Source organism: Piliocolobus tephrosceles, chromosome 15, assembly GCF_002776525.5.
Source record: "Piliocolobus tephrosceles isolate RC106 chromosome 15, ASM277652v3, whole genome shotgun sequence".
NCBI lineage: Eukaryota > Metazoa > Chordata > Mammalia > Primates > Cercopithecidae > Piliocolobus > Piliocolobus tephrosceles.
The window spans coordinates 42,872,478-42,895,405 of NC_045448.1; the positions used below are offsets into that span (position 1 = coordinate 42,872,478).

At 40.1% G+C, this 22,928-nt stretch overlaps 1 protein-coding gene and 1 non-coding gene across 6 annotated transcripts in view; both read left to right on the forward strand.

The window, feature by feature from the left end:
• Positions 1-22,928, forward strand: part of MTA3 (metastasis associated 1 family member 3) — a 187,364-nt gene that overhangs the window by 123,689 nt on the left and 40,747 nt on the right. For 3 of the 5 annotated variants that reach the window (XM_026456106.1, XM_026456109.1, XM_026456107.1), the window contains exons 8-12: positions 3,092-3,166; positions 5,711-5,769; positions 12,163-12,287; positions 15,733-15,884; positions 16,703-16,925. In XM_026456106.1, coding sequence (XP_026311891.1) covers positions 3,092-3,166; positions 5,711-5,769; positions 12,163-12,287; positions 15,733-15,884; positions 16,703-16,925 — 634 coding nt within the window. Of the gene's footprint in view, positions 1-3,091; positions 3,167-5,710; positions 5,770-12,162; positions 12,288-15,732; positions 15,885-16,702; positions 17,048-22,928 lie in introns of those variants that run through there. The other 2 variants (XM_026456110.1, XM_026456108.1) reach the window with 2 other exon arrangements.
• On the forward strand, positions 20,559-20,666 carry LOC111528874. Its single transcript, XR_002727186.1, has one exon. It is a non-coding gene; the product is annotated as a U6 spliceosomal RNA (small nuclear RNA).

Genomic DNA, 22,928 nt, shown 5'->3' on the forward strand with positions numbered 1-22,928 from the left:
CCCTTGGTGGTCTCGGATTAGATCCAGAATTCTCTGGATTACCATACAGACTCTTGTTCTTTTCCCTTTCTCTCAAAGAAACAGTGTCTCTCCGTCTCCCTTTCCCCTCCCCACTCCCCCCCACTCCCACCCCCTCCCCTCTCCCCCATCCCCTCCCCTCTCCCCCATCCCCTCTCCCTCCCCTGAGCTACCTGGAACTGGGGTGTGGTGATGCAAACACTCTTGTGGCTACCACCACTGGGACTGTGCTGGGTCATGCCTGCCATAACTGCTCATTTGCTACCACCTATGCTAACTCAAGGCCCTAGGGCTCTACTATCAGCAGATGCCAAAGTGAGACAGGTTTGTGTCCTTCCCTTCAGGACAGTGAGTTCCTCCAAGCCCTGGTGAGTCCAGAGATGCTGTCTGAGAACCAGGGATTGGAGTCAAAAACCTTAGATATTTATCTGATGTTCTGTTCTACTGTGACTAAGCTGGGACTCAAACCACAATATAAAATCAATCCTGCTTTTCCTTCCCCTTTCCACAGGCAGAGGGGTCTCCCTGTGGACACCACCACCCAGCCACGATTGGGGGTGGGGGTAGTTCTGCCAGGCCACCTCCAATGTACACTTAAAGCCCAAGGGCTCTTCATTTCAGTCAGCTGGTGGGGAATACTGCCTGGCCTGGGATCACCTTTCAGGGAACTGGGCTCCCCTCTGGCCCAAGACAGGTCCAGAAATGTGGTTCAGGAGCTGAGGCCTGAACCTCATTTCCCTGGGGACCCCAAGAGCCTGCTTATTCCTCTACCCCACTGTGGCTGAGCGGTACCTAAGGTACAAAACAACAACATCCCTTTACTTGTCTATCTTCTTAAACAGAAGAAGCCTTTCACCATAGCCACCTATAGCTGGGAATGTGCTGGGTCACACCTGTAGTCAGCACATCTCAGAGCCCAAGGCCCATGGTGTACTACCCGGGCATTGCTGCTGGTTACTCGGGGCTGGGCCCATGGGCTCTTTAGTCAGCAGCTGATGACTCTTGCAGGGACTGGGTCCTTCCTTTAAGGCAGCAGGTTCCGTTTTGTCCAGATGGTGTCTAGAAATGTGTCTAGGAGCTAGGACCTGCAGTGGGGGCCTCATGACTCTGTCTGGGGCCCTATCCTGCTGTGGCTGAGCAGGTATCCAAGATGCAAGACAAAGTCCTCTTTACTCTTCACTTTCCATCCCTTAAGCAGAAGGAAGGAGATGTTTTTGCCCCTGAGCTGTACTGCCTGGGTTTGGGGGAGGGGTGGTGCAATCACTCCTTTAGCCACCCTGGGTGTCTCCCTAGGTCACGTGCCACCCTAAGTCCTCTGGCTCTGAGTCCAGCCCAGCCCTAGGAATTGTTTAGGAGTTGAAGTCCTTGTGTACCTAGACTGTCTTCCAAGTTTACCTAGGTCCTCAGAGCACTTCAGCCCATGGTCACCAGGCTTGTTGAGAAACTCAAGTTCCAACCTATGGGATGGGTGATTATCTGGCTAGGTCTGGTACAGATTCTCCCTCCCTGCACAGGTACTGGCTGACCCCAGCATGGGTTTATTCTCTGCTGTCACAGGGCAGTACTAAGTTCAGTGTAAAGTCCCCTAGTCACTGTGATGTTCTTCCCCCATATGCACAGACTCTGGCACTGCAAGGCCTCTGCCAGGGGATGGGAGGGGGGTGGCATCAACGATTCAAGACTGTCTGTCCTGCCCTCCTCATCACTTCTTTCGGCAGGGCGCAGTGACTCATGCCTGTAATCCCAGCACTTTGGGAGGCTGAGGCGGGCAGATCACGAGGTCAGGAGATCGAGACCATCCTGGCTAACATGGTGAAACCCCGTCTCTACTAAAAAATACAAAAAAATTAGCTGGGCGGGTTGGCAGGTGCCTGTAGTCCCAGCTGCTTGGGAGGCTGAGGCAGGAGAATGGCGTGAACCCAGGAGACAGAGCTTGCAATGAGCCGATATCGTGCCCCTGCACTCCAGCCTGGGCGACAAAGTGAAACGCCAAAAAAAAAGAAAGACTGTCTCTCCTACCCTCCTCAATGCTTCTTTCAAGGATATGCAGAGACCAAATGACACACAGTCTTAGCTGCCATCTTTGGAAGCTGAAGTAACTCAGGCTATTTAAATACCGTTTCTAAAATAGTGCTGCAGCCTCACCTGTAGCTTGAGAACTTTCCTGAGTAAGTCATGAAATGTTATCAGGGCTGGTCACGGTGGCTCATCTGTGATCCTAGGACTTTGGGAGGCTGAGGTGGAAGGATTGCTTGAGCCTAGGAGTTGGAGACCAGCCTGGGTAACATAGGGAGACCCCCCAACTCAACAGAAAATAAAAAAAAACTAGCCGGGCATGGTGTCACACCTGTAGTCCCAGCTGAGGAGGCTGAGGCAGGAGGACCACTAGACCCTGGGCGGTTGAGACTGCAGTGAGCTATGATCATGCCACTGCACTGCAGCCTGGGTGACCCTGTCTCTTAAATAAAAAGAGAAAGAAATGTTATCAGTTATGATGTTTATATTTTTTAGTAAAATTTATAAACGGAATGAGAAATGGAATATATTGTATTAGAGTCTCTTACTGAATATGACTTGTTTGGGGTACCGTTTCCTAAGGATTAATTTTAAATTTCTCAAAATATTCTAGAATGAATCTTCCATATGGATATTTGCTTCATTATTTTAAAGAAGTGGTTTTTAAGGATCAAGTGTGGTGGCTCGCACCTGTAATCCCAGCACTTTGGGAGGCCGAGGCGGGCGGATCACCTGAGGTTAGGAGTTGGAGACAAGCCTGGCCAACATGGTGAAACCTTGTCTCTATAAAATACAAAAAATTAGCCGGGCATGGTGGCATGTGCTTCTTTCTAATCCCAGCTACTTGGGAGGCTGAGGCAGAATTGCCTGAACCCAGGAAGCAGAGGTTGCTGTGAGCTGAGATTGGGCGACTGCACTTTAACCTGGGCAACAAAGTGGCAGTCTGTCTCAAAAAAAAAAAAAGTAGTTTTTAAAGGAAAGCACTTTCTATAGTAGCTTATTTTCATCTCATTTTATTACATGTTAACGTAGATGATATATTGATTTTTTTTTTCAGCTTCCTTGGAAATCGTTGACTAGCATCATTGAATATTATTACATGTGGAAAACTACTGACAGATATGTGCAACAGGTAATTTTTTTCCTATTGCTACCAATATGGTTGCATTAAAATTAGCTTTGTTTATATTTTAATATTTTTTAGCAGTGTACTAATTTTAAATTTGTTTACCTTACTTTTTCCAGACTACTTTAAACTCTACGATTTCATATCTTTAGGATATTATTTAAGATTTTAATCTTAATATTTCCCTGATTTCAGCATGAATTATGATAAATATTTTGGAGAGATACCACTAGAGAGGCATTATTTTCCTTGCATTTGACTGGTACTTCATCTCTTTGTAGTTCATGGCACTGATCAAAGATGTGATGCTAACACAAACCTCTTGAACAAGTTATTTATTTTTTATTTTTTTTGAGATGGAGTCTCACTCTGTCGCCCAGGCTGGAGTGCAGTGGCCAGATGTCAGCTCACTTCAAGCTTCACCTCCCGGGTTTACGCCATTCTCCTGCCCCAGCCTCCCGAGTAGCTGGGACCACAGGCACCCGTCACCTCGCCCGGCTAGTTTTTTTTTGTATTTTTTAGTAGAGACGGGGTTTCACCGTGTTAGCCAGGATGGTCTGGATCTCCTGACCTCGTGATCCACCCGTCTCGGCCTCCCAAAGTGCTGGGATTACAGGCTTGAGCCACCGCGCCCGGCCAGAACAAGTTATTTTTATGAAGAATTGAGAATTTAGACCAATGTCATCAGCCATATAATTTGATATATTTTTAAAGATCTTCTGAAACCTCTTTACATGACATTTGTGTGGCTATACTCCCAAAATCCTTGACCTTAACTGTAGTAGTCTTACTAGTATGGTGTTTTGGTACTGTACATAAGCTTTTTCTTAAATTTAATTTTTGAGTCCTTCTCAAATATCCTAAATTCAGGTAACTCTCAATTACTTATTTTTTAAATAATACTAACTCTGGGGAACGGTACATTTTCCTGAAGTGACATCAGCCAATACTTGTGTTATATTTGTATAGGCACATATTAGAACTGATATAGAAGCAAATATATTTAACACAGACATTATTTTTCCTATATATGTAGGTTATACAGTGGCAAGTATTAGATGCTCTAAAAAAAACTTTATGAATCACTTTTAAAATATCATAGTGAGCTGGGTGTGGTGGTGTGCACCTATATTCCCAGCATTTTGGGAGACCAAGACAGGAGGATTGCTCAGCCCAGGAGTTCATGTCCAGCCTGGGCAACATAACAAGACCCCATCTCTAAAAATAAATAAAAAATTGAAAACAAAAAGTACCATGGTGAATTGTTGAGGTCACGAATAGTGAATAGATACCCAAGGCTTGTTGAAAAATTTCCAGTGTCGATATTAATATAATTCAGAAAGTGCTTATTATGAACAGCTTAGGTATAGATCAAGACCATGTAGTCTGGAAACCTGTGTTATTAAATTTAAAAAGAGTCTCTAAAGATGGAGATGATGGTATCAAGAATGGTTGAAAAGTAGATAATATTCTTTTTTTTTTTTTTTGAGATGGAGTCTCGCTCTGTCGCCCAGGCTGGAGTGCAGTGGCCGGATCTCAGCTCACTGCAAGCTCCATCTCCCAGGTTCACGCCATTCTCCGGCCTCAGCCTCCTGAGTAGCTGGGACTACCGGTGCCCGCCACCTCGCCCGTCTAGTTTTTTTGTATTTTTTAGTAGAGATGGGGTTTCACCGTGTTAGCCAGGGTGGTCTCGATCTCCTGACCTCATGATCCGCCCGTCTTGGCCTCCCAAAGTGCTGGGATTACAGGCTTGAGCCACCACGCCCGGCCTCAATAATATTCTTTCCAAAAATTTCAACCCTGTTCTAAAAGTTTCAAGTTGTCCCCCTAAGTATTTCTGTTTTCTCCTCATTGGGAAAATAGAAGATAGCCTTTTATTCTGGTTTGTCTTATTTTTGGACATCAACCGTATGTTATTTTGCTTCTCTATTTGCCTACACTATCATGTTGGTCAGTGTCTGGATTTGATTATATAATCTTCCCATTCCTTTCCCTACATATGGCTCCTAATTGGTTCCAGTAAAATAAGTTCAGCTGAGGTTTAAAGTTTAGTGCATATCTCCCAACATTTGAGAATAAATGCTTATTTAGTTCTACTTAGAATAGCCACAGTTACTCCTCTTGCCTGGATTTTGAAAACAAATAATCTCTGAATATTTTTCTAAAAGCAGAGACAGAGTATGTGTGTGTGTGTGTGTGTTTTCTTCTAGAAAGGCAAATAAGTAATAAAGTAGAAACTAAATTTGAAAAGTAAAAATGGTTACTTTTGAAAGTTCCTGTTTATTCACTCATAGAGGAATGGAAAATGGAGTTGCTCATTGCTTTATTTTTTTAAATCTATGCCTAAAATGGTATTGTACCACAGAACCTAGTGACTTTTCTTAGACATTATTGCAGTCTAAGAATATGCATATGAAAGAAAAGATTATCTTAAAATTGTAATTTTTGAATTACACTTTAATACATATTTTCTTGTGAATTTTTAAGACAATGAACAGTAGTAATAATTAGGCATTGCATGTAAAATGTTTTATTCATCTTTTGAATTAGAAACGTCTAAAAGCTGCAGAAGCTGAAAGTAAACTGAAACAAGTATATATCCCAACTTAGTAAGTAATTGAAATCTTTTAAAATATTTGTTATGGTCTTAATTTTGTCATTGTAGAATATGTCATTTTGTTCAATTTCAGCAAAATTTGAACTTTTGTGTATCTTTCTTCTTCTACAAAGCATGAGACTTACTATTATACCCCTACAATAAAAGGGAGCCAGTGAGAGAAACCTGAAATAGTCTAGCCTAAAGAATAGAGGAAGAAATGTACTATATACTATACTTTTATCAAATCAAAGCTGCAGGGAAAGTGCCAGAAAACCTATGAAACGGCTGTATTATTTGAAGCAAATGTGTTTCAGAAAGCTAGCAGCTTTTCAAACTATAGATTTTGTTTGGGTAATACATACTGCTCTTTGGAGGTTTGTTGTTTATTTGAGGATTTTTACATTGTTTTCTTGGTTCTAATGGCAGTTAGAACCATACTTGGTAAATAATAATGATAAATTATTATTTGCCAAGTATGGTTCTTACTGCCATTAGAACCAAGTGATAAATAATGGAGAGGTTTTGATTTTTTTTGTGTGTTTAGTGTTCTATCATTATTATACTTTGAATTCAGAAATCATTGTCATCTCAAAATGAATGCCTTTTTTTTTTTTTTTCCATTTGCTTTGTTTTAAATGAGGCTGGGCATGGTAGCTCATGCCTATAATCCCAGCACTTTGGGGGACCTCGTTTCTGCAAAAAATTTAAAAGAAATATAAATTGCTGTATCCTTCTGTTGAGATTTTCAGAGTTTGCTTATTCATTTGTTCAGGAAGAATTGGTTTATGAAGCACCACGTGTATATTGTTCTATCCTAGATTCTTTTAGGATTAAAATGAAATTTATTGCACAATTCTACGTGCTGCTCCAAGCCTTTTCTCCCTCTTCAACCTATTTACAGTTGCTTAATAACTAGCCTTTTGTTTCCGGAATTTTGATACTCTGTATAATACATGTTTTTATATACATGTAGGAGGCCTCATAGACAATGAGTGGTGATCTTTCATATTGATCTTTTACCTCAAGGCAGATAACTCTGGTTTGATTTTAAGAACATGTACTTTTTAGAGTCTGTAATTTTTATTAAGAATTATATAGCCCATCTACAGGGTGGTTTTCTAATTCCTTCTAAATCATATGTTTTATGTGATGAATTTATGAAAGAGCCACTCCTCAAATAAAATACTGTTGCAACTCATGTGTCTTAGATTTTCAAAAGCAAGCGTAGCAGCTTTCTTATACTTCAAAGTGCTGCCACCATGAAATAATACATTTAACTAGTTTTGACCAAGTAACCCAGATAATTGTTTCCATTTGGCTTTACTTTGACTTTGGAGTCAATGTTATCTAAATCAGGGATCAGCAAACTATAGTCTCAAGCCAAATCTGACCTACTGCTTGTTTTTGTGAATAAAATTTTGCTTTATTTTTGTTTTGTTTTGTGAGATGGGGTCGTCTTGCTCTGTCACCTTGGTTTAAGTGCAACGGTGCAATCATGGCTCACGGCAGCATCAACCTCCCGGGCTCAAGTGATCCTCCCACCTCAGCCCCCCAAGTAGCTGGGACTACAGGCATGCACCACCACACCCAACTAATTTATTTTTTGTAGAGACAGTGTCTCCCTATGTTACCTGGGAGTTCTCATGAACAGTGGAAATTGATTTTAAACAATGAAGAGTCATGGTCAGGTTAGCACTTTAAGATCACCTGCTATATGTTGGGAAGTGGTTTGAGGAAGAGGACTAAGAGTAGATGCAGGGGGACCAGTTATGAAGTTCTTGGAGAGGAAAGATAACACTAGCTTGACCTAGAGTAGTAGCTCTGGAAATGGTGTGATATTTGGAGGTGACTGACTTGTATGGCAGGCAGGGGGTGTCTAGTGTGAATCCTAGGTTTCTGGCACAGTAAAGTGGATTATCATGCTATTTGTTAAGCTCAGAAACTGGCAGAGAATCAGGTTGGGTCATTCTGAGTTTATCGGAAAAGAGTTGTTCAATATGCTATCACCAAATACTGGATGTATTGGTCTTAAATTCAGTGTGGAAAAGTCTGGACTAGAGATACATATTTGAGCTTCATCAGCATACAATAATTATATTTGAAACCATAGGTAAGATTTCTGAGGGAGAGCAATAAGAAAAGAGCCTTAACTTAGCCTTGAATAAATCCAGTATTTATAGATCGGATAGAATATGATAAGCTAAACAAGGATAGCTAGGTGAGTATGGTATCACAGAAGCTAAGAGAGGAGTATGTTTCAAGGAGGGGGAAAGAGATTTGACCGTGTTGGATGCTGGTGGGAAATAGCCAAGGAATTTAATAACATGGAGATCATTGATGATCTTATTGGCATGGTGAGCACTGCTGCGTGAGAGAGGGAGTGTACAGTGTTCTCTGGGGGGCAGGAGGGCTGGAATCTGGAGCACAGATGAGGGGAGTGAGGGGAGATTTGAGCATTAGATAAAAGAAAGGGCAATTTCATATAATGTGTCTTTTAAAACGTTAAAAATGTTTGCTTACAGTCACAGATTGTCACAATGACATCAATCATTTGTCCCCTGGGAATTAATCTGTAGGTACCTGGTTTTGCAGAACATATTTTATGTGATTCACATGTCTATATGCAGTCTTGGCACACTTGTTTTCCTTTTGTGATTATTATTAAGACAAGTGATGTATTCAGTCAAATAACGTTCTAGATTCAGTTGAGCAATGAACTTTGCTCTCATTCTTTTTTAAGGCAGCTCAACTGTACATTTGTATTAGCTCTTTTTCAACATGCATATTTAGCCCTGGGTTAAATATCAGAAATTTTCGTATTTCTGGAAAACCTCTGGCCAGTCATTTGACCCCAAGGGGAAATGAGTTTTATCTATATATAGTAGATTTTTTTAAAAAAGGAATATTGTATATTATTGAAAATGCTAGTCATTCTAAATTGCCACTTTTCACTTAGTGTAGTTTCACCTGAAAACTGTAAGAAGAGAAACACCTTCTATCTGATTTAATATATGTTAATATGTTTTAGGGCCAGGTACAGTGGCTCATGCCTGTAATCCCAACAGATTGGGAGGCTGAGGCAGGAAGATCGCTTGAGGCCACGAGTTTGAGCTCAGTCTGTACAAAGTAGTGAGACCTCATCTCTACAAAAAAATTTTAAAATTACCCAGACATGGAGGCAAATGCCTGTAGGCCCAGTTACTTGGAAGGCTGAGGTGGGGGGATTGCTTGAGCCCAGGGGTTTGATGCTGCAGTGAGTTGTGATCATGCCACTGTAGTCTGGGCAACAGAGTGAGATCCTGTCTCTAAAAAAATTAAGTAGATAGACAGATAATAAATAATACATTTTTAAAAATGTATTTTATAACCAGGCATGGTGGTGTGTGACAGTAGTCCCAGCTACTTGGGAGGCTGAGGTGCGAGGATCACCTGAGCCTGAGAGGTTGAGGCTGCAGTGAGCCGTGGTAATGCCACTGCACTCCAGCCTGGGTGATCCTGCCTCAAAAAAAATAAATTAATTAATTAAAGGTCAGGCATGACCTTTAATTAAAAAAAATTAAAGGCTCACACCTGTTGAGGTGGGGTGATCCCTTGAACCCAGAAATTCAAGACCAGCGTGAGCAACATAGAGTCCCTGTATCTACCAAAAAAAAAAAAAAAAAAAAAGAAAAGAGCCAGGCATGGTGGCACACACCTGCAGTCCCAGCTACTTGGGAGGGTGAGGTGGGAGTATCACCTGAGCTCAGCAGGTCAACACTGCAGTGAGTGGTGATCACACCACTACATACCAGCCTGGGTGACAAAGTGAGACCCTGCCTCAAAAAAAAGAAAAATGTCTTTTAAAAACCAATTTGTTGGCTGGGCACAGTGACTCACGCCTGTAATCCCAGCACTTTGAGAGACCGAGGTAAGTGGATCACCTGAGGTCAGGAGTTCAAGACCACCTGGCCAACAAGGTGAAACCCCGTCTCTACTAAAAATACAAAAATTAACTGAGCATGGTGGCGGGAGCCTGTAATCCCAACGACTTGGGAGGCTGAGGCAGGAGAATCGCTTGAACCTGTCGGGGGCAGAGGTTGCAGTGAGCCGAGATCACGCCACTTCACTCTAGCCTGGGTGAAAGAGTAAAATGCCATCTCAAAAAAATAAATAGGCCAGGCATGGTGGCTCATACCTGTAATCCCAGCACTTTGGGAGGCTGAGGCGGGCGGATCACCTCAGGCCAGGAGTTTGAGACCAGCCTGGCCAACATGGTGAAACCCCGTCTCTACTAAAAATATAAAAATTAACCGGGATTGGTGGCAGGCGCCTGTAATCCCAGCTACTCAGGAGGCTGAGGCAGTTCAAATCGCTTGAACCTGGGGGTGGAGGCTGCAGTGAGCCAGGATCACACCATTGCACTCCAGTCTGGGTGACAAGAGCGAGACTTCATCTAAAACAAACAAACAAACAAACAAACCAATTTGTCTTTAACATACATTGCTGACACAGGTTAGAAGTGTAAATAATAGTCCTATTTTATAGAATAGAGACCTCAGTGGTTAAATGATTTCTTCTGGTAGCAGTGGTGGGAGTGTCACCTGATAGTTGTAATAACAATACCAAAAAGAAATCTTAGGGTCTTTGCTGTCAGGCCAGACCAGCTTTACAAACCAGGCTTTAACAGGTGAATGGAATTATGGAAAGTGGGAGACCTTGAGTCAACTCTGACTTCAGCTGTCTTGATAGTTGTGGTCTCATTGCGTCAGTAGATATGGGAAGACAACATATAATCTGCACTTAGCCATTCAACATTCATTTTCGATAAATAATTTACTAATTTATTTTGCTTATTTTCTGTCTAGCAAATAAACACAAAAAGTCATCTAGAATGAAAGCTCCTTGAGGTCAGAGACTTTTATTTATTAGGCACTGAATAAATATACATTAAATGAATTATGAATTTATTGAGAACATGCTATGTATATCTGTGCAGTGTTCTTGGGCACAGCTTATAAGCAGTGGGGGAGTTAGCCTACCATACATGGGGAAAAGCTAGCCTTGTTTGCCTGGGAAATACCAAGATAATCTGGGCTACATGTTTCTAAGGAATTAATGGCTCTGTTGACTTGGTCTTTGTGAGATTTGCATATCGACTTATGGTAGATGTCTCTTCCTCTCCCTGCTCCCTTAAAAGAAAGGGTCTTCCTCTGTTGTCCAGGCTGCAGTGGAGTACAGTGGCATGATCATGGCTCACTGTAGCTTCTAACTCCTGGGCTCAAGTGATTGATGCTCCCACCCCAGCCTTCTGAATAGCTGGGACTACAGGCACATGCCACTATGCCTGGGTAATTTTTATTTTTGTTTTTGTAGAGACAGAGTCTCACTGTGTTGCCCAGGCTGGTCTCCTAACTCCTGGCTTCAAGTCATCCTTCCGCCTCTCTTTTCTCCTCTTAAAAAAATACTCTCTTGGCCAGGCGCGGTGGCTCACGCCTGTAATCCCAGCACTTTGGGAGGCCAAGGAGGGTGGATCACAAGGTCAGGAGATCGAGACCATCCTGGCTAAGACGGTGAAACCCCCTCTTTGCTAAAAATACAAAAAATTAGCCGGGGGCGTTGGCAGGCACCTGTAGTCCCAGCTACTCGGGAGGCTGAGACAGGAGAATGGCGTGAACCCGGGAGGCAGAGCTTGCAGTGAGCCGAGATCACGCCACTGCACTCCAGCCTGGGTGATGAGCAAGACTCCATCTCAAAAAAGACAAAAACAAAAACAAAAATACTCTCTTAAAAAGGAAAACCTCCAAATACCTTTATTGGTTTTTAAAATTTCAAATGCTATGTAATATTCCTTATAAAATTTCAGATGTAATAAGAGTGGTTATCATGAGTGGCCAGAAGCTCTTGAAGTCCTAAGTAACCTGGAGATGGGCCCTGTTGACCCCACAGCATCTGCTAAGCGTGTGGCTTTTGTGCAGCTCCCTGGAGAGCTGGAGTGCAGTAGCCAGCAGCCCCCACACCAGCAGCAGGAACTGGACAGTGACAACAACCATGTTGCGTTTCAATTAATTTGTTTGATCCAAATAAATATTTTCTTGGGAGACTTTATAAATGGTAACTTGTCTCTTTCAAAAGTGTCAGAGGATGTTTTAAGGAAATTGTATTCGGATCAGAAAAGAGATGGGACAGTATTTACTTCATGAATGTCAGGCGTAAGTGATTCTTTTTTACATAGACTTGTTTTATAAAGATGAGTAGTGTGAGTTCATTTTAACACCTTGCTTTTACCAGTTTATTTCTTCTTCACCACACATTTAAAAATGTTTGTTTATGTTTATTAAATAGTGAAAGTAAATCAGTAATGATATAGAGCTTTTTGCCTTATTGTACAAATCATTTTATCACCTTATTTTAATTTCATTGAAAGCAGCAAACCAAATCCCAACCAAATATCCACTAGTAATGGGAAGCCTGGTGCTGTGAATGGAGCTGTGGGGACCACGTTCCAGCCTCAGAATCCTCTTTTAGGGAGAGCCTGTGAGAGCTGCTATGGTAAGTTTTCTCCAGCAGGTCAGTTAAGCATCAGGAACTGTTATGACTCATGGGGTGTGAGCGTCTAGGATTTGCCTGAGGTCAGTACGGTGCACCTTGGAAGGCAGAAGCGTGTCTCCTCCAAATGAGCAGATGCCCCTCCTTACCTTTGGCTTGGAACAGAGGGACTGTTTATTGAATCCTTATTACATACTACACACTCAAGTTAGGCATTGGAGTTCCTTTGATGTACTCTTGTGGTTCGTTGATTATTTCATAGCAGTGTTTGCTGAGTTGTGTTTAGAGCCATATTATCTGTGCAGAAGCTGTGGTCCCACAATGCATATCAAATCCCCTTTTGGAGTTTCTCAGTATACTTTGACAAATTAAAGCTCCAAGTAATTCTGTAGGAAAGGCCTCTATGTGGATAAGGTGCTGTTCCCTCAATGCACCAGTTTGGGAAATGCTATTCTATGATACTTGCTTTTGACCTCAGGATCCCACTATATTTATCTGTGCTGGCAGTATTTTATTTGCCCATGGTGTTAAATGGGGTTGGTGAAGTGAACTGTTAGGTAGTTGATAGACTTTATGTGTTTCTTTTAAATCTCAAGCAAGGATACGATATCTTAATGGGGCATTGGTGATATTATCATCTGTTTCCTTCCAGTTAAGGTAGCCTGGGATGGGAGAGGGAAAGAAACTAATGTTTATTGAAAACCTACTTGGTGCCCCATTTTGGGTTCTTAATAGCTCTTTGAGAGTACATGTAGCCTACTGTCTTCAGGAAGGACATAGAAATGAGGGACAGCTATGAGTACAATTAAATCCACTGATCCCAAGGAAGGTGTGAGCCAAGTTGCTGAATTCGTAGAAATGGTACATAGGGATGTGTTTAACAATTTTTTGACCATGGGAGCACAAAGGGAAACAATTTGTGGAAAAAAATTCTTTAGTCAGGCTTTTACATGGATAGCATCATAAATACCTTGAATTGGGATTTCTTGGATTTCGAAGTTCGTGTATATTTAAATGAAAATGAAAAGAATCCTACAGACAAATGGTAGTGGCTTAATTTTAACTTGCAGGCAGGGCGCTGTGGCTCATGCCTGTAATCCCAGCACTTTGGGAGGCCAAGGCAGATGATTCACCTGAGGTCAGGAGTTCGAGACCAGCCTGGCCAATATGGTGAAACCCCATCTCTACTAAAAATACAAAAAATTAGCCGGGCTTGGTGGTGTGCACCTGTAATCCCAGCTACTCAGGAGGCTGAGACAGGAGAATAGCTTGAACCCGGGAGGCAGAGGTTGCAGTGAGCTGAGATTGCGCCATTGCACTCCAACCTGGGTGACAGAACGAAACTTCGTCTCCAAATAAATAAATAAATAAATAAATAAATAAATAAATAACTTGCAAACCCCTTTCACACTCACGTATATCCCCTTAAATGATTATTCTGTTATTTTTATGTGTGCATGATGAATAAGCTATTTTTATTTTATAATACTTACTTTAGACTCATGTATTACTAATCTCCATGATAAAATGTATCTTAATATAGGATTTATCCTTATAGAGAGGTAGAACTTGATGTTTTCTATTTATTAAATGATACCTACTCTCCAATTGAATTTGAGTTATTTAAGGAGAAAGGCATTTATTGACAGTTATTAAAATGATGTGCATGATTTGATTGGTTTACGTAAAACAGGTTTTCAGTGAAATTTTATATTTAGAACTCAAAATAGATTCATAGCTTAATGTTTTAAGATTTTTAAAATTTGTGTCTTAATGATTTATTAGCTCTAAATTATAGGAGGAAAGGCTTTTAGGCTTTCATTTGTATAAAATATTTATTTGTATAAATAAAAGCCTAAAACAGGCCTAAAATATTTACACAAATAAAAGCCTAAAATAATAATCCTCCAAAAATAAAACATGATGGGTGTACAGTGTTATTCCCAATAATCATGAATATAATGGTCTCTGTATTTTCTCTTTTTCACATTGGTTTGTGAAGTGTTAGTTGATATCTTGATGTGCTGTTTGAACATTTGAACAGTCTGGTAAAGGTAACTTACAGGTCAGAGAAATAATATTTTAAGGCAGACTTACAGAATTGCAATTTTTTATGCACCCAATTAACTTAATATCTCAACCTCAATGTTTTCTCTTAAACTTCAGATCTATCGTGCGTATATTTTAAATGTCACATGTCAGTAATTTAAACTACAAAACAAAAACTAACACAAGCTTGCAGTGTTCAGCTAGCTGTTAAATCATCTGAGTTTTAGGCCTCAAGCATGCTGTGATGTCAGCTGCCCATGCTCGCTTCATATGGATTTAGAGTCTTGAAAGGGATTCTGCCTATAAATGGAGATTTTAATATAAGGATTTTGCCTATTGATTAAAATAAAGGAGTGTGAAACAGATATCTGTTTCTTTCTTCTCTCCTCCCCTTCTCCCTCCCTCTCCCCCTCCCCAAACCCCTCCTCCTCCCCACTTCCCTCTGTCACCCAGGCTGGAATGCAGTGGTGGAATCACAGTGGCCTCAACCTCCCAGGCTCAAGCAATCCTGCTGCCTCAGCCTCTGTAGTGGCTGGGACTACAGGAGTTTACCACCACACCTGGCTGACAGATACCTGTTTTTATTAGATTCCTGACTTTATCAATGGGACCTCCCTGAGTACCTTAAATAATCCCTGGAGTGGTGTCTGAACCCTGGGTTTGGAAACCTGGATTGATATATATATATATATATATATATATATATATATTTTTTTTTTTTTTTTTTTTTTTTTTTTTCTTTTTTTCTTTTGAGATGGCGCCTCACTGTGTCACCCAGGCTGGAGTGCAGTGGCATGATCTCAGCTCACTGCAACCTCTGCCTCCCAGGTTCAGGCAGTTCTCCTGCCTCAGCTTCCTGAGTAACTAGGACTACAGGTGCGTGCCACCAGGCCCGGCTAATTTTTTTTGGATTTTCAGTAGAGACGGGGTTTCACCATGTTAGCCAGGATGGTCTTGATCTCCTGACCTCGTGGTCCACCTGCCTCAGCCTCCCAAAGTGCTGGGATTACAGGTGTGAGCCACCACGCCCGGCCCCAGATTTTTTAAATACTACTAATAATATATTTTTGAGAACCTATTTCCAGAAACATACACAATAGAGTATTTTTAATCAATAAAACAAAAACTCCCTTGGCAGCAAAATGCGTAATACAGGATACTTCACTTAATAGCTTTAACAGGGCCACAAGCACTTTATATAATGATAGAAATAAGTTGGTTTAATGAGTTCTGAGTATTAAAAAAACACAAATATATTATTATGTTTGACGTGTAAGCTGGGAACAATAACATTGTAAACTAAGCATGACAAGTATTTTTAAAATATTTGATTATTTTGTGTTGATGTTACAAATTAAATAGCATTTTTCTTATTTTTCTTGTTTTTCTTCTGCTTTAGCTACACAGTCTCACCAGTGGTATTCCTGGGGCCCGCCTAATATGCAGTGTAGATTATGTGCAATTTGTTGGCTTTATTGGAAAAAATATGGAGGCTTGAAAATGCCCACCCAGTCAGAAGAAGAGAAGTTATCTCCTAGCCCAACTACAGAGGTACAGTAGTCTTTTTAGTGTTGAAAAATGTCATGTTTTTAAATGGCTTAATTATTCCTTGGAAACAGAAGTACAGTATAGGATAATTAAAAAATGAAGAAAGCTACCTTTATAGGTAAACATAGCACTACAATATTCAGGGTAGGTGTGGAGAGAAGCAGGGAGAAATTCAATTTTATCAAGTATTAAGAATAATGGTCTCAGACAAAAAAACAATGAGTGTGGGAGATGTTAGCATAAGTAGAGAGCTTACAAATTAAATGTTTAATTGATTTTGAAAACAGTTTGTGTAACCTTTACATTCTGTTGAAGGCGTGTCTTACTACATAAAGTCATAAATGCAAATTGAGCATTTTTTCTCCCTGTGGCTGTTTTGGGATAAGAAGTATGGACTTAATCTTGAGGTGAACAACAGTTTAAATGTGATTTTGGTAAAATCCTCATAGATTGAAGATGCCAACCATCTGTGTTTACCAGTGGGTGACTACTCTTTTTCAGTGCTGACGGGCTTTCAGGACTCCTTAATTTAAAAAAAAAAAAGTGTAGTTGACCCCCTTGGCAGTTTCTTACTACCTATTGTTAACGTTATTATGGATTCCTATACAACAGTACAGTATTCTCCGCAGTTCCCTTCTCTACTCCCCACCTCTTTCCCAAAAGTGCACGCTTTAATTCTTTTAGAGGTAGTGCACCAAGTGACGTTATAGATGCTTCATGAAAGATTTAAAAGGTGCGCTTTTCTTTTGAGCATGATGCAAACAGTAATGCGTTTGGGCAAGTTCATTTCTTTGAGTGTTTGTTGTTTTCTGATTTTGCAGGACCCTCGTGTTAGAAGTCACGTATCCCGCCAGGCCATGCAGGGAATGCCAGTTAGAAATACTGGGAGTCCAAAGTCTGCAGTGAAGACCCGCCAAGCTTTCTTCCTTCATACTACATATTTCACAAAATTTGCTCGCCAGGTCTGCAAAAATACCCTCCGGCTACGGCAGGCAGCAAGACGGCCGTTTGTTGCTATTAATTATGCTGCCATTAGGGCAGAATGTAAGATGCTTTTAAATTCTTAACCTTATATGTTGTGCTTCTGACCATTTTCTCTTTTCTTCTCTTTCCTTTTTTTTTTTTGTTTGTTTGTTTGCAATAAACATAAGTTCTTGTGTACAGCCTTTTATTTGGTTTATTTTTTTAACATTGTTTTTGTGTGCTGCCATTTGTATCATGCCAACCTGAAAAAAAAAATCAAAACATTGAAACTTCTGTACTCTTTATCAGAGAGTAGTGCTTAGCAAAAGATTGGTGGGAGGTGATCCTGTTCTGTGGGGTTTTGTGATGGAGTTGCCTACAGAGCCCTATTGAAGCACTTTTACTTCTTAGGTAGTGCCACAATGTAACCCCTAAGGATGCTGTTATAATGAGACTCCATAATTGAGACAGTACAGTCCAGTCTTATGGATTCATTAGGTTTAAATAAAATTTGCCAATTTACACTAGAGACCGTATGTCTTTGTAAATCTTGTTTTTCTCGTGAACCTTTTACAATTGTCATACAACATTATGGAAATTCACCAGTGCTTCATAACAAATACTATATTTATTAGAAGGTCTAGCAAATTATAAGTAAACTTTAAACTGATTTTTGCGTGAATTTTCTGAAAGTACACATTTCGTTTTCTTAAGCTAGCATCTAAACGTATGGTTGAGCAGGCTGTTTGTCCAGTTTGGTTTCCATTTCATGATTGTGTGTCATATATATCACCACATAACATTTACATAACTTTTATTTTCAACACATTTGGTCTTGCTTATCTTTTTTATTTTTATTTTTGTTAGCACGGAGATCCTATGTATCCATGAATTGTGGATTGTTTTGTCATTACCATGTCTCTGACAGTATGTGTATAATTAATGTGTTCGCTCTGGAGTCACATTCCAGGCTAGCATGTTAGAGCTGTGTAGCTTTTGTTCCTTAAGAGATGAGAAAACTTGCTGTTTGGCTTAACAGATAGGAAATCTTAAAGCTATTCTAAGAAATCTCTTATTATGAAATGCTCCCCTTTGATTTAAAGAGGATATCAATAAAAGGAATGATGACTAAAAAAATCATTTTTTGTTCCTAAAGAAAATTTTTAGCAGAATAGTTGAAAGGCTTTAAAACTTAAGTAATAGCTCTATAAGAAGAAAAATGCTTTGTAAAGGGAATTGAGGGCTGGGCGCGGTGGCTCATGCTTGTAATCCCAGTACTTTGGGAGGCCAAGGCGGGTGGATCACCTGAGGTCAGGAGTTCAAGACCAGCCTGGTCAACATGGTGAAACTCTGTCTCTACTAAATATACAAAAATTAGCTGGGCGTGGTGACGGGCGCCTGTAATCCCAGCTACTTGGGAGGCTGAGGCAGGAGAATTGCTTGAAAACAGGAGGTAGAGGTTGCAGTGAGCTGATACAGCACTATTGCACTCCATCCTGGGCAACAAGAGCGAAACTTCGTCTCAAAAAAAAAAAAGAAAGAAAAAAGACAAAATGGTAACAATGTCAGAGTCCCACAGAGGGGAAATTACTATATTAGATTCATATATATTTGAGAGTTTAGGCTTATATTTAGGTTTTGTGCTAACATTTGAGACCTCATGGACTTACGTTAACACTTTCCCATTTTGGAAATTGGAAATATTTATATTCTAAATTGTTCAGCTCATTTAAAACACATTTTTATATAATTTTTTAAATAAAAAGAATGGTGAAGGCCAGGCACGGTGGCTCGCACCTGTAATCCAAGCACTTTGGGAGGCCTAAGTGGGCAGATCACCTGAGGTCAGGAGTTTGAGACCAGCCTGGCCAACATAGTGAAACCCCATCTCTACTAAAAATTCAAAAATTAGCCAGGCGTGGTGGCACATGCCTGTAATCCCAGCTGCTTGGAAGGCTGAGGCAAGAGAATCACTTGAACCTGGGAGGCAGAGGTTGCAGTGAGCCGAGATGACGCCACTGCACTTCAGCCTGGGAGGCACAGTGAGACTCTGCGTGAAAAAATAAATTAAATAAAAAGTGAAACATTTAAGAATGAAAATGAATGAGACTTTTCCATTAAGATTGGTGGGGATCCAGTATCATCTTTGTCCTAGGAGTAGAAGAGAAACCGTCACCAACTCAGTTGGCTGCTGAGGAAACTCTGTTTCCCCAGGGCTCGTGTGTTAATTTTCAGTTAATTTGCACATTATCTTTGTTTTGATTATTCTTCAATGAAGTATATTTTTCTTTTATCTCATTCTAATTTTTTTCTCAACTGATGGGCCATGCTGCTAAAAGGGATCATAATTAAGTTATCTGTATTTTATTTCTATAAGCATATAGATTATAGTAATAATAAAAGAGCAGTCATTTATCTGGATGAAATTCAGAGAGCATATGTTATTTTGTTTTGTATTTAGCTTCACCAGTCATTGAGTTGTACATAATCAGATTCTCAAATAATTTTACCTTAAGATTTAAAATGACAGTATTTCAGCAGCCATCTACTCATTTTTTTTTTCAGACAAGCAATTAATGAACTTTTCCTAACATCTAATTGATTATGCTATCATCTCTTCTGTTCTTGTACTTACCTTGTTACAACCTCTTCAGCAGATGTCTTGATCTTGGCTTGTTAGGGAGATTAGGTATTAATAACCTGATGTCCATAGGCGACCATGTCTGTGGTCTACTGGGAGTGTATAGGAGTGTATGTGTGTGTTTTCCAGTAAGTTTTCCTTAGTTTCTCAAAGGCAGTGTTAGGCCCTCCTCCACCCTGCAGAAAGTTAAGAAGCACTGTGATGCAGTGTGAATGTACTTTCAGATAAGGCAGAAGATTGTTATTCTCAAAATATTGATGGATCTAGAGTTCTCATTAATGCATTTTAGAATAATTTATTATTTTGGGAAAGTAATTCTTCCCTGTGAGCTTGAGATTCTTCCAAGCACTGTAGATGTTGAGCTCGATTACCTCTGGCCATGGCAGCACCATCACAGCCAGTGTCATAGTCAGTTTATGGGATGACACTGCATAAAAGTGAAGAAATGGGAGCTTTTTAAACCTGGATTAAAGCATACAGTAAAAACAGAAAAGGTCTTTGCAGATTCATAAAATATCTCAAAGAATATGTAAGTAGTAATGACATCTGAGGGAAGGGAAACTGGGAGGCTGAGGGAAAGGGGTGGGAAGATTTACCACTCCTCATCCATACATAGGAATTTTTTTTTTTTTTTTTTTTTAAGAGACAGGGTCTTGCTCTGTTGCCCAGGCTCTGGAGTGCAGTGGCACCATCATAGCTTGGTGCAGCCTTGAACTCTGTGGCCCAAGTGATCCTCTTGCCTTCTGAGTAGGTGGGACTAGTGTGGCCCACCATACCTGGTTAAGTTTTTTTTTTTTTTAGAGATGGGGCCTCACTATGAAAAATGTATTTTTTAAACCAATTTCCCCAAATACCTAAATATTATTTTAATAATAGATCTTTATATGTGAATATATAAATCCATGCCAAAAGTTACTAACATTAGTAAAATACTTGAGCCAGTTCTACCATGTAGATAGGGCTTATTAAAAATGGATTGGTAGACCAAAATCCTTCATTGCATAAAGAAACCTACTGTGTTCTTAAGATTTGTGGCCCAACAGCAAGGTTATAAAATACCAAGTTTGGACATCGTGCTCACTTCAGCAGCACATATACTAAAAATTGGAATGATACAGAGAAGATTATCATGGCCCTGAGCATGGATGACCACACAAATTAGTGAAGTGTTCCATATTTTATTTTTTTTAAAAAAAAGCCATCTTTTATTTTTTCCCCCTTGAGATCCCTCCCGCTAGTAAAAAAGCTATGTATGGGAGAATGACGTTCCTCTGTTATTGCCATCAGACATTATTTCAGAGACTTCACCAAAGATCTACAGAATTATCCGAACACCTGATACGCATAGGATTATTGCCAGTTGAGACTCAGGATCCTCACAAACTGAGGTTAAATAGAAGTAGGTTAACTAGCAACATTCCAAAGATGAAACTAAAGTGCCTGAAAAAGTAAATCTGGATGATTTGTCTGGTACCTTGGTGGCTTGCAGAGAGAGTGAAGTGGTTTGGGCTGATAACACACCAGACTTGAATGGGCCACAGTATTCCCCCGTATGAGGTTATTTGGGAGGAGCCTGAAGCTGTTTTTCTGTTGGAAGATGCTAATTCGACTTTGGAGGTATCCCAAGACCCCATTTCATGAAAAATTTGTTTTATGAGATTTTTCTAGAGATTTCTCAGCTAAAGTTAATGATTGTATAAGCTTTCCTGAAATTTTAAGCTTGAAACATGAGAGAATAGTTGGTTTGCTTCTTTTGGTATTTTTGGTAGAGAGTTTAAAATTTTTTTTAGTCTGTGCCTTGTGGTATAAGCCGAGGAGTTTATTTTTAATAAAAATTTGGTTTTGAGTGGATACTGAACATTTTTTTGAAAGGTACAAAAGCGGTTACAAATCTCATCACGTTTCTCATTCCTAATTTACCCCATTCAGTGATAACCATTATCATTGTTGCCTTAAGGATCCAGAAGTATTCTGTGCATCTATAAGAATCTAAGTAGGTTTATTCTTTGTTTCTGTATGATGTTAGCATACTGTCTATATTGCTCTGTCCCTTGTTTTTTACTTAACATACCATGCCACTGCATTGAGAACTGCCTCCTTTTTGTGTCAGCTGCATAATCTATTTTGTTGTACTATAACTAGTTCCCTATTAAAAGCTTTTAAGTTATTTTCAGTCATTTTCTATCATAAATAATGTTGCAACAAATGTCCTTATGCAGATATCATTTCATACTGATGGATAAAATGGGAATGTGCCTTACAAGATAGCTCCCTAAAAGTTAAAGTTGGGACCAAGGAGTATACATTTTGAATTTTGGTGTAGTTTTATTGCCGTTAGAAAAACTGCAATTCACAGTCCCACTCACAACGTCTAGACAATTCCTATTTCTCTAGAACTTTGCTGGCAGTGTTACCCATCTTTGAAACCCGTGACTAGTTGACAGATGACATGTTATATTAGCTTGCATTTCTCGTTTTGGATGAGATAGAAATCTTTGCTTGTATTTGAAAACCATTTATCTCCTTTTCTGTCAACTGTTTTTCCCCTGGCCAGTTTTCTATTGGCAGTTTTACTGACTTGTGGGAACTTTTTATATTTTAACAAAGTTAGTTCTTAATCTGTGATACGTGATACAAATAGTTCCCCTGTTTTCTCTTTGACTTTGTGATGTATTTGCCAAGGAGATTTTTTTTAAAAAAAGACATATTAATACTTGAATTTATTAAAAAAATTAATGGGTTTTGTGGCTTCTTTAGAAGTACCTTTCCAGTTCTAGAAGCAAACTCTACTGATAGTTTTATCTTGACAGGGGTCTTGAATGCACATGTGGGATATTTTTGTGAATTCTGTGTGTATATTGCAGGGCTTCTGTCTCACTGCCCCCAGTATTTCCAAAACATTGCAGAAAAATAAGCATGATTTTCAACAAAAGTAATAGTGTATTTTTCTTTTCTTTTCTTTTTTTGAGACGGAGTTTTGCTCTTGTGGCCCAGGCTGGAGTGCAATGGCAAGATCTCCGCTCCCCTCAGACTCCTGCTCCCAGGTTCAAGCCATTCTCCTGCCTCAGCCTCCCAAGTAGCTGGGATTACAGGCATGCCATGTGCCACCATGGCCAGCTACTTTTGTATTTTTAGTAGAGACAAGATTTCTCTATGTTGGTCAGGCTGGTCTCGAACTCCCAACCTCAGGTGATCCACCCAACTTAGCCTCCCAAACTGCTGGGATTACAGGCATGAGCCACCGCACCCAGCATAATAGTGTATTTCTAGGTTAACCCCAAGGAAATATAGATCATCCTCTAGGACAGTGGTCCCCAACCTTTTTGGCACCAGGGACTGGTTTCATGGAAGACAATTTTTTCATGAACTGGGTGGTGGGGGCGGGGATGGTTTTGGGATGAAACTGTTCCAACTTCCATCATCAGGCATTAGTTAGACTCTCA